This window comes from Schistocerca americana, chromosome 2 (assembly GCF_021461395.2).
Source record: "Schistocerca americana isolate TAMUIC-IGC-003095 chromosome 2, iqSchAmer2.1, whole genome shotgun sequence".
Lineage (NCBI taxonomy): Eukaryota > Metazoa > Arthropoda > Insecta > Orthoptera > Acrididae > Schistocerca > Schistocerca americana.
In genome coordinates this window covers 572,789,342-572,801,881 of record NC_060120.1, presented here as the reverse complement: position 1 = coordinate 572,801,881, position 12,540 = coordinate 572,789,342, and the positions used below count along the sequence as shown (strand labels likewise).

The 12,540-nt window shown below is 37.6% G+C and overlaps 1 protein-coding gene across 1 annotated transcript in view; it reads right to left on the bottom strand.

The window, feature by feature from the left end:
• LOC124591556 (serine-protein kinase ATM-like) overlaps positions 1-12,540 on the bottom strand; it is a 456,741-nt gene that overhangs the window by 189,188 nt on the left and 255,013 nt on the right. The window contains exons 26-27 of the mRNA XM_047131742.1: positions 8,674-8,814; positions 1,132-1,378 (exon numbers count right to left, since the gene is read on the bottom strand). Of these exons, the coding sequence (XP_046987698.1) occupies positions 1,132-1,378; positions 8,674-8,814 (388 nt within the window). The remainder of the gene's footprint in view (positions 1-1,131; positions 1,379-8,673; positions 8,815-12,540) is intronic.

The window sequence follows — 12,540 nt, the reverse complement described above, 5'->3', positions numbered from 1 at the left end:
TCTACTCTGGGGAACAAATGCACAAAATATGAATACTGTTTTCAAACTACAGGAACAGGCCATAAGAAAAATAACCAAACACAGTAGTCATGCACATTGTCAAGATCTGATCAAAACAATGTGAGCTTTAACTGTGCCATATGAGTACATTTACCAGTCAGTTCTGCACATCAAAAATAAAATTGATAATTACTGTACAACACTGTAGAATCTGCTGTGTGGGTTGCTGTCCCACTCAAGATTTGTGTTAACCAGTGATGTTATGTGAATCCAATGGTGTAGTGTCGCGTGTGCTGCGACAAGTGAAATGCAGCTGTAAAGCAGTTTCCACCCCAGCCGCCAGAGGCACCATGTTTTGCATATCTTCTTATGATTTCTATGTTTTGCTGTACTTTCTGTCACTCCTGTTTACAGTAGCAATGAGTAACCTACTTTTCACAAAATACTCATGCTCAGAAATGTTGATGCTAATGGTAAAGTGCTCTCGATCTACTCATCTCCTGTAACCATCTGTTTTACAAGCAAGTAAACAAACCTAGTTTTTCATAAACAAAGATTTTTAATCCAGATCAATTTCTAGTCTCAGATTTCATTTCAAAGGCCAGTGAGCCCTATTTACGCTAATCCCAACATCATCATGAAACAAGGGCTAGACAGAACCACAATCTAACATAACATTCACGACACTCCATCTTGTTTTCGTTACCCACCGTGATAGCAGTGTCCCAAGCGGCCAGCAAGCAACACTTCTGAATACGATATCAGGTGAGTGTGAATATTAATGTTTATATTGATTTATAACATGTTTCGGCAATAGGGTGTCTATGCACTACCATAAAAATTGACAAGAACTACAAAATGACACCACATTTGTCATTCTTTAGTTTCACAAGGACTGTGGACGGTATGTAATGGTACATTACAGAACAGTTTTTAGTGAGTCTCTTGTAATGTACAGATATTTACTGAATTGTCATTTTCCTTTAACAACAAAAAATTGCTAGTGAACACAGGAAAAAGACAACCTTTTAGGGAAAGCTGTTGTTTACCTACCCCAAAAAGTGGAGTTTTGTTCGCTACACTTTCAGCCAAGTCAGTGAATTTGGAACACAGGAATCCTACATCACTTACCCAAGAATATGCGTGCTTCCTTTGATGCTAACATTGTATACAAGGCTGAGCTGGTTTCCTTGACGACATTGATATTTTCATCTACCAAAGCAACAGAAAGTTTCTTTAATACACTGCCAATAAGCAACACAACGATGTCCTCAGTCAGTACAATATTTTCATCAGTTTCCTTTTCTGGTTGCAGAACAAGTGTTGCCAAATCTGAAGGGCCAATTTCACCAAGGCAGCGTGATGCCCCAAGCTGCACCTAGGGAAGCAAACATTTATCTTTCTTATTGAACAAATGTGATCATAGTGAGAAAGAAAATATCCAAAAAATTTATGAAGAATGAGAAATTAGTTAAAATGACAGTCAAATGCGGGTAATTCAAAATAATATTTCAGACCATATAATAAAAGTAAAGTGCTATACAGATCAAATGTGAATTTTAAAACCACTAATATTCACTAAAACATTAACGATTTCACATTTTATTGTGGCATACGTGTGAAAATTAGAATGAAAGTATAGTTATTTCCAGACTATTAAGACCACATCTTTTCCAAGTTTTCTCCTTCAATTATGTAGGACTATTTTGCAGATCGACACAGCTGTAGTGATGGGACAATTGACTGTTTTTAAGAACTGACTGAAACAAGTCTCCTTTGGTTGTGAATGTGATTTAAATGTTTTCACTCAATCACCATGTCTGAGTGGTTTTATTCAGTGCGAGACAACTGACTGAAACCAGTCTCTGTTGGTTGCAGCCATTACCTGAATGTTTTCACTCTCTCAATGGGTTTGAGTGATTTTACTTACATACATTGTCAGCCTTTTTGGTTTTGACAATTTTTTTTAGGGACAAATAAAGTGTCTTATTTAAAGAAGATGCGAATAAAAAGTATACTTTTAAAAGCAAAGCATTTTCAAAATATATTTACTTACTTAGTTAAATAAGAATTTTTGTACTTGTGGTACCTAATATCAATTTTTGGTTGGTTTTAAAAGTTTAATATCTAATGCTGCACTGTAAATTTATGAATGTATAAATGAACAATCACTTTTTAAAATGTTTTTATTTGGTCGGTTTCTTCTCTGTTTGTTCGATAAAAATTTTGCAATTGATTTTAAACTAATTTTGCAGTAAGCTGGAGACTTGCACTTTCAATTCAGCTCAGAACTGGATGACATGCAATATGAACTGGCTTTTGAGACTGGTGTGTGGGGGAGGACACCTCGTTTTCGATTGGTCGGTCGGTCTTTCTGTCCGTCTGTCTGGTACAAATTTTGCAGCTGATTTCAAACAAACTTCTTGATAAGTTAAGACTTGAAACTTTCAACTTAGCTCGGAACTGGATGAAAATGCAATATTAACATGCTTTCTTTTCTGGTATAATACTGCTATTTCTCTGTTTTCCTGTTTCAGTTGCGAATGTTCTGCAGTTAAGAATGATTGCTGAAGTTTCCAAGTGAGCTCACATCTCTCATATTTTTACATTCATGGTCTTTTCACAAGATATACATAGGGGGGAACACTGTATTGGTTGACCCGGTTGAAGAGAAACCGAAATAAATCTGAAATTCACAACATGTCTCCACTGTAATCTCATCAAAATCTCTGAAATCAACTGAAAAATTTCACACAATTGAGACTAAAAATTAGAAAGTAATTATTCAAATAAAAGAAACTTTCTAATACAACATATTTTTCACTTAAAACAAAAGAACGAACAATTCATACAATATGCAAAGCTACAATGGTGTCTAATGTTTTCATTTGATTACTCCCACAAACTAGTTTCACTCAAAAGAATGAATGAATAATTGAATTAATATGTAAAATTACAACTGAATGAGTCGCTGTTTTCCAACAACCGAATGAATGGACCATTTTCACTCAGTTGTTATCATCACTACACATCTGCTTACTGGTACTCATACTGATACTACAAGAGAAGAAGAAGAAGAAGAAGAAGAAGAAGAAGAAATCACATAAGACTCAGAGCTGGGCTTAACCCTCCATTGCTTGTGCAGATGACACTTATCATCCACATGATTTTCTCACTATTTTATTTGACTGGACTGGACTTCAGCACCTTATTGTTAACCTCCTCCACCCCCCCCCCCCCCCCCCCCCACCACCACCACCATTAGCTTCAGCCAGTGTTAGCTTTCAGTTACATGAGTTGCACTGTTTATGAAGCACTGTTAAAGCATGGAGGAAACTGGTCAGTTGCACGAACTCCATTGCGACAATCTGACAAAGTAAATGCTTTCATAGATTGAATACAACGTTCACCTGCGTAATTTTAGGCATATTGAGTCTAATTACAATTAATCTGATTTTTACTTATAATATTTACCTATGAAAATTAAATATTCTTTTTACTGTGGAATGGTATTATGAGTTAAGTGATGAAGATGCTTACAGTGATACTGCTGACTAAGAGAACGAGGACTGTGTATATGAAAGTGGTCATTAATCAGGAACAGATCAAGAAGAGTCAGAAAATGATGAATTGGAATCACAGGAACGACAAATTCAAGAGGATGTATTTCTTCTAGAAAAAAATGGAATAACTAAATCACAGAAAAGTAAATATCCTACAAATGTTACAACAAGCTCTTGTAATATGCATTTATCAGGACCCAAAAATGAAACTCATATAACAAAGACAGAAACAGCTATCTCAAGTTATTCTTTGATGAAAACATAATATGCATTACTGCAATAGATACGACTATTTCTAAATCTACATCTACATCTACATAATTACTCTGCAATTCACTTTTAAGTGCTTGGCAGAGGGTTAATCGAACCAAAATCATACTATCTCTCTACCATTCCACTCCCGAACAGCGCGCAGGAAAAACGAACACCTAAACCCTTCTGTTCAAGCTCTGATTTCTCTTATTTTATTTTGATGATCATTCCTACCTATTTAGGTTGGGCTCAACAAAATATTTTCGCATTCGGAAGAGAGAGTTGGTGACTGAAATTTCGTAAATAGATCTCGCCGCGATGAAAAGCGTCTTTGCTTTAATGACTTCCATCCTAACTCGCGTATCATATCTGCCACTCTCTCTCCCCTATTACGTGATAATACAAAACGAGCTGCCCTTTTTTGCATCCTTTCGATGTCCTCCGTCAATCCCACCTGGTAAGGATCCCACACTGCGCAGCAATATTCTAACAGAGGACGAACGAGTGTAGTGTAAGCTGTCTCTTTAGTGGACTTGTTGCATCTTCTAAGTGTCCTGCCAATGAAACGCAACCTTTGGCTCGCCTTCCCCACAATATTATCTATGTGGTCTTTCCAACTCAAGTTGTTCGTAATTTTAACACCCAAGTACTTAGTTGAATTGACAGCCTTGAGAATTGTACCATTTATCGAGTAATCAAATTCCAACGGATTGCTTTTGGAAATCATGTGGATCACCTCACACTTTTCATTATTTAGCGTCAACTGCCACCTGCCACACCATACAGCAGTCTTTTCTAAATCGCTTTGCAACTGATACTGGTCTTCGGATGACCTTACTAGACAGTAAATTACAGCATCATCTGCGAACAACCTATGAGAACTGCTCAGATTGTCACCCAGGTCATTTATATAGATCAGGAACAGCAGAGGTCCCAGGACGCTTCCCTGGGGAACACCTGATATCACTTCAATTTTACTCGATGAGTTGCCGTCTATTACTACGAACTGCGACCTTCCTGACAAGAAATCACAAATCCAGTCACACAACTGAGACGATACCCCATCAATGAAGCTCATGCAACTTTTCTAGGGAAAGGGATGCTAAAGAAACAGATGTTATAGATCAGAGTTTTCATTGGTTTACAATATATGTGTGAATCTCTGAGACACTCTAGAATGAATGTATTGAAATTGTGGGATAACTCAAAGGGCAACAGATTTGAATCATGTTACTTATGCGTGTGTGAAAACTGATTCCGTTTGCTCTTGAGATGTCTGATGTCTCATAGTAGCCATGATAGGGATGTTTACACAGAGACTGACAAGTTGGCTGTTATCAGAGACGTACTGCAGGTATTTACGAGCTATTTCTAAAAACATGTTCACTTATTGTGTACCTTACCACATGTGTGTACTAAGTGTATTATACTTAGATTTAAACAAAATACTTCTAAAATCATTCTTCATGGAATAAAAATCACAGTTGCTAGTAATTTTCTTAATCTATCCCACGACTGATTGAGAAGCTTAATGCTTCATCTTCAGGTGCCACCATGTATTCATGAAAACATAAATGTGGTACATGAAGGAAAAGCTTTAAGCTTCAACATCTACATCTACATCTACATTGATACTCTGCAAGCCACCCAACGGTGTGTGGCGGAGGGCACTTTACGTGCCACTGTCATTACCTCCCTTTCCTGTTCCAGTCGCGTATGGTTCGCGGGAAGAACGACTGTCTGAAAGCCTCCGTGCGCGCTCTAATCTCTCTAATTTTACATTCGTGATCTCCTCGGGAAGTATAAGTAGGGGGAAGCAATATATTCGATACCTCATCCAGAAACGCACCCTCTCGAAACCTGGCGAGCAAGCTACACCGCGATGCAGAGCGCCTCTCTTGCAGAGTCTGCCACTTGAGTTTATTAAACATCTCCGTAACGCTATCACGGTTACCAAATAACCCAGTGACGAAACGCGCCGCTCTTCTTTGGATCCTCTCTATCTCCTCCGTCAACCCGACCTGGTACGGATCCCACACTGACGAGCAATACTCAAGTATAGGTCGAACGAGTGTTTTGTAAGCCACCTCCTTTGTTGATGGACTACATTTTCTAAGCACTCTCCCAATGAATCTCAACCTGGTACCCGCCTTACCAACAATTAGTTTTATATGATCATTCCACTTCAAATCGTTCCGTACGCATACTCCCAGATATTTTACAGAAGTAACTGCTACCAGTGTTTGTTCCGCTATCATATAATCATACAATAAAGGATCCTTCTTTCTATGTATTCGCAATACATTACATTTGTCTATGTTAAGGGTCAGTTGCCACTCCCTGCACCAAGTGCCTATCCGCTGCAGATCTTCCTGTATTTCGCTACAATTTTCTAATGCAGCAACTTCTCTGTATACTACAGCATCATCCGCGAAAAGCCGCATGGAACTTCCGACACTATCAAAACCAGTCACTGATTAAATTAAGAAGACTGCTAGCAACTGAAGCAGACTTTTAGTCTATAAATATGTTTCTCAGATGTGGATGTTCAACTGAGCAAATATTTTGCAAAACCATCCATACACACAATTCAGTGTGTCCAAATACACCATTTATGTTGTGGATGATATCTGTCATCCACACAAGTGACTGTGTCAGGAACTATCACGTGAGTAGCAGAGGGTTAAGGTGGGTGTGAATGTGTTCAAAGTGTTAAGGAATCTTTCAACCCACCCAAGTTTGGCCACCACTTAGGATGGCAAACAGTTGTGAGACAAACCAGATCCCACATATGTGGGTTTACTTTCAGATTACTCTTTAGTGTCTTTTGAAAAGCTTACAAGTCTTTACTTTGGGAAAATAACCTGCAGTTACTGACCTAGCTACGTCAAAAGTGGTTTTTCTCTCCACAATCTTGTTAGACAACTACTACATAAGAAGATCCAGATTCTTGAACACCACATCCTACTTGGGCCAAATTGGCAATAATGGTCTGTGTCAGTCAAAAGGCAGAATACTGATATGGTCTGTTCGAATAAACACTAGCACAGTGCATTATTTTCTTCAGTTAAAAGATGTAACATCCCATAACCATAACCTAAGCATCACACATTTTCATGGTTCAGGCGTAGTATGGTTTCAAGAATATTTCACCTGCCTTTTCAGGGAGCATCACCATGGCAGGATGAAACAAGTCACACATATTCCAAGTACTGTGCAATGACCAATGTCAGTCATTTTGAGCTCTAAGTTCAAGAGCAAATCAGATACATACTCTTGCTACACAAAAGTTGACATTAATTTTTGCATTATGCTTCCTGAACAACTGACTGGTATCTCTGGAAGACAATTAGCTTAGCTAAGATAGTTTCACACACATAAAATGATGAAAATATGATGTGTTTGTTCAAAGAGATGAATGCTATTTTGCGAGTCAGAACCCTAATTACATTCCATAATGCCCAAAGTCTTTACTGAAAGTTTATAGTGAGAGGATACAGAACTAGGCTGAATTAAATTTGGGAATTTTCTCTTGAACATTATAGGTGCAAAAATTTCCATGCCCTTGTCTTCTACAAATGAGAAGATGTGTGTACAACTCTTTATTACCACTTTAATAATAATTAATATAATGGAAGGAAACATTCCACGTGGGAAAAATTATATATAAAAACAAAGATGAGGTGACTTACCGAACAAAAGCGCTGGCAGGTCGATAGATACACAAACAAACACAAACATACACACAAAATTCAAGCTTTCGCAACAAACTGTTGCCTCATCAGGAAAGAGGGAAGGAGAGGGGAAGACGAAAGGAAGTGGGTTTTAAGGGAGAGGGTAAGGAGTCATTCCAATCCCGGGAGCGGAAAGACCTACCTTAGGGGGAAAAAAGGACAGGTATACACTAGCACACACGCACATATCCATCCACACATACAGACACAAGCAGACATATTTAAATATGTCTGCTTGTGTCTGTATGTGTGGATGGATATGTGCGTGTGTGCTAGTGTATACCTGTCCTTTTTTCCCCCTAAGGTAAGTCTTTCCGCTCCCGGGATTGGAATGACTCCTTACCCTCTCCCTTAAAACCCACTTCCTTTCGTCTTCCCCTCTCCTTCCCTCTTTCCTGATGAGGCAACAGTTTGTTGCGAAAGCTTGAGTTTTGTGTGTATGTTTGTGTTTGTTTGTGTATCTATCGACCTGCCAGCGCTTTTGTTCGGTAAGTCACCTCATCTTTGTTTTTATATATAATTAATAATAATTAAACATGACAAAAGGGGTCAGAAAGCTGTTATTATTCCTATATAATATATGAGCAAGTCTTTGTACTGTATTTTTGTTATCTGTTTGTGGCATTCCTTGGGCAGTGTGTGGTGGATGGATCTTGACAGCAGAAATTCCTACATCCCAGCAGGAGTGGCATAGGGCAAATGACACCATACGGAGCGCCAAGGAGGACCTCAAGAGTATTCTACTACCACGTAAACTCATGGCTGAGCAAGATGAAAATCATAACAATTAAAAAAATCTTTTACTTAGCATGAGGTTAGCTACTGCTAAAACCAGATGTTCATACTCACATGCATGTAATGAAAGTTAAATGACATTCGGGAACAGAAAACTTGTTTTATTTAGTAGAAGTCAGATAAGAAACAACTGTACTATTATCATTAAAGGGGAATATCAGTACTGAAAATGTTGAAAAGTGTTCTGACTTTGATGGATATTACATGGCTGTTTGTTTCAGAAATCTGGAGAGGAAGAGGAAGCACTGAAAAGCAAACGATCATCACTTGATTTCAACTCCAATGCTCAGATCTGCTTTCCAACAGACAAGATATGTTTCTCATATTACCTCTTTGTCTTCTGCAGATGTAAGTCCAACAAGCACACACAGCAACCGATGTAAAATGCTTTCCTCACAATCTTCTGAAAATCCTCTTAAATTTTTAAGCGACAAGTATAAATCCCTCAGTTCTGTCTTTCTTGTCGAAAGCTGCATAAAAAAAGAGAAAGGTAACTTCAGTTATTTCAACAGAAGAATTAAATTTCACTGTAAATTTCTGCTTCATGTGATACCATTTTGAATGATTCTATTAGTGTATATGATATTCTAAAAATTGGAACTGCCGACAAGCAACATCTAATTTTGAATCCTATTAGTCCTAACTGTAAAGAATAAAGCTTATATATAATAATCAATCACATTATATCTAGTGATAAGAAATAAATTATGATATAACTGTATGTCTTTTCTGGTGCGATTGTGGAACGATCAATATCCAGCTCTCCGGGTGAGTCAGGCCACACAATCTTTTGACAACCATTCTACTCATAATCTTAAGGTGCTGCAGTTCACAATCACTGCTCTGCTTTTGAAGAACGGAGAGGATGGGTAGGTCTATCACTGAAATATTATGCAGCAAGTGGGAAGGGTGTGGGTGGGGGGAATTGGGAGGGAAGAGGAGAAATAAAAAAAATTAAAATAAAAAAATGATATTGTTTCTTTTGGAAACAATTCTACAAGCATATAAGGTACTTTTGTAATTAATAACATTCAGAGATGAAATGATGTCTATCAATTACATTATATTTATTCCTGACATCACAGATTACATTTATTTACACTTTGAAAGGAAATGCTTTATATCAAACCCAATAAATGTAGCAAATTACAGAAAAAAACTCTGCAAGCATAAACTGTTAAAAGTCATTCAAAAGAAAGTACTGTCACATAATATCAAACTTCTCTTCTGAAACTTTATGCTAGAGGTCCATCAATACTTCACTACAATATGAAAACAGCCACCCAGAGTCTAAATTTGAATGCACAAGACAAACTTCCTTCAGCACAACATGAGATGTCTCAAACACCTTGCTAGCATGGAAAGTTGCTTTTCCAGTAAATTTTGTGGAGAGATTTGTGTCCCTGCAGAATATTTTACATAGCCCACTTGTCATTATAGGTACACACAACAGTCTCTTTGCCGTATCAGCATTAAAGGAATTCATTATCAACCCATGGTTGATTCAAGAACCTAGAGCTGTGAACACAGCCTTAATAGGCTGGTCTGTGACCATATGAGATGAGAGCATAATTTGAAGGTCAACTCAGTGCATTTCAGTGTTTCCTTTACCTTTGCCTAAAGTATTCATCCCTTCATGTTTCTCAAAAGTTTATTAGTCTAATCACTAAAAATTCATTCTCCTACAACAATGAAATAATTTTCATTTTTAACTCTGAATACAGGCTTAGTTTTATCTACAGACTAAGATTTCCCAACATTTTTGCGCAACAAATACACTGACAGGCAAAAAGAGTGAAGCACCTAGAAGCCATGTAAGATATCAATATAAAGTGGTGCACCTCTGGCAGGTGTGTAAGCGATTAGATTTTGAATACTCTGTGACATTTAGAATGACCATCAGAATGCCATATTGTTGCTCATGTTTACTTTTGCTGCCAGGCCAGGTAGGGTAGGGTATATAAGGGACATGAACAGCGTCAGATGTTGAATGATCACTGTGTAGGATGTGGAGAAGCTGTAGGCTTGTATGAGACAGTGTTACCAGCACCTGAATTAGTTTGAAAGAGAATTTATTGTGGATCCCGATCTGGCCGGTTGGTCAAATCGTTCTTCATAATGACATGTGGGGCAATTGGATGTGGCAGTGACCCAAAGTTGTAATGTAGGGTTACATGTAGTCAAGCACACTTGTCACCAAGGTTCCAGTCAACCTCATCTGATCACAACAAGGGAGGGTCGCCATATCATGCACCAAACACATTGTAACCCTTGATGTTGGTGCCTATCATATAAGAACAAGTAACAAGCTCCCTGCAACTGTCTGCGGCATCATCCTGCACCACTGTTTAGAGACTTAGAACAGCCATATTAGTGAATTACCATCCCGTATGTAGGTATCATAAACATCAAAATACAAACAGCTGCATATAGAGTGATGTTGCGACTGGAAGCATGGTCTACATATGAATGATGTCACACTGTATTCAGGAATGATTCACGTCGCTGCACCCCCATGTGATTTATCATTGGTGACCTTGGGATAGGTACCATCTTCCAACATTTTCAAGTGACTTCACAGCTGGTAGTGACTGATGGAACTCTGATGGCCCAACAGAACGCCATGGACATCTTGCGTCCTCATGTGTTACTTCTCATGCAACAGTTTTGTGGCACCAATTTTCAACAAGACAATGCATTTGTGTCTTTGAACGATCTGCGTGCTGACCAGCTAGATCCCCATATCTGTCCCTGATAGAACATGTGTGGAACTAGCTTGAATGACAACTCCTTCTTGTGCCAGTACTGAAGATATCAAGGATCAGTTACAACAGTTGTGGACCATTTGCCTCAGAAGAGCACACAATGGCTTTATGACACCCATCCAAACCAATGCATGCATTCTGACCACATGGATTTCAAAGTCATATTGATAAATGGACTCATACTGCCAAGTTCTTTCGAAATTTGACTCTTTTTTTATAAACACTTAAGTAACATAACAAACCATTTCAACCAGTGAAGTTTAATTTCATTTCCTCCTCTCCTTCTATGTGCTTAAATTATTATTTTTTTTTTTTTTTTTTTTTTTTTTTTTTTTTTTTTTTTTTTTTTTGGGGGGGGGGGGGGGGTCACGCTGTGTAGTATCTGAATGATGGGATTCAAAGAGGTCTTTAATGTTGTGGATCAGTTAAACTGCACTGCCTATTAGACAACAGGACACATGCTGAATCGAGGTGACTGAAATGCTAATCATTTCTGCAGAACGTACTAATGTATGTGTCCTGTCTCTAGTCATTCAAGGTGTTCAGTTTTTTTTTTTTTTTCTGAATATGTGGAGGGTGTTGTGTTGATAGCATTATCCATTGCAAAGGAATGGGTCTCGGTTTGGTTGAAAGGTACTAGATGTCATAATCTGCAAAACTAAAGTGCCCTATCTCATGTTTTTCACATTTATACTTGTGTATTATGAAGATATCTCGTTTAACTGATGCGCCATATGAAAGTCCTCTCAAAAACACACCATTTTTTGTACATCATGTTGTGCAAAAGTGAGGGAAAATATTTTAGCAACATCTAAAATTCTTACTAAAATGTGGTCGATTTTACATGCCATTTAGAGTCATAGTTTTTCGTGCAGATAATCAACTTTCGGCGTATTTAAAGATTATATGCAATTCTCAGAGTCCAATTTCTGCATTAATTAACTATCAGTTATTAATTTCAGGAATCTGCTGTCTTCAGCTTTACATTATTATATGGGAATGGCAAAAAACGCCAAATTTTGCACCATTTTGTACAAACTGCCAATTTTACATTATGTTGCTAAAAATCACAAGTTTTGCATTATTTTTTTGCTTTATTATTTACATGAAATTTTCCTGTCCCTAACATCATTGATGTTAGTGTTCATTTTTGTCAGCAAGACTTAAGGTTTCAAAGATTTGATAAAGGAGTTGAAAAGATGATTTCTGCTAAAGCTGTTATTGTTCTGCAATTGATTACCTACATCACTACAGAAATTACACAAGCAGAACATATATAAACAAATGCTTCAGCTACAATAAAACTGACACACAACTATTCATATTCAGATTAATTATATTACTTGAGCTGGTTTTTGTATGATTGCTTTATATCTTAAAGATGAAATGATAAAAAACATTGACTGTATTTGAGGACTTAAGCTCTCATTA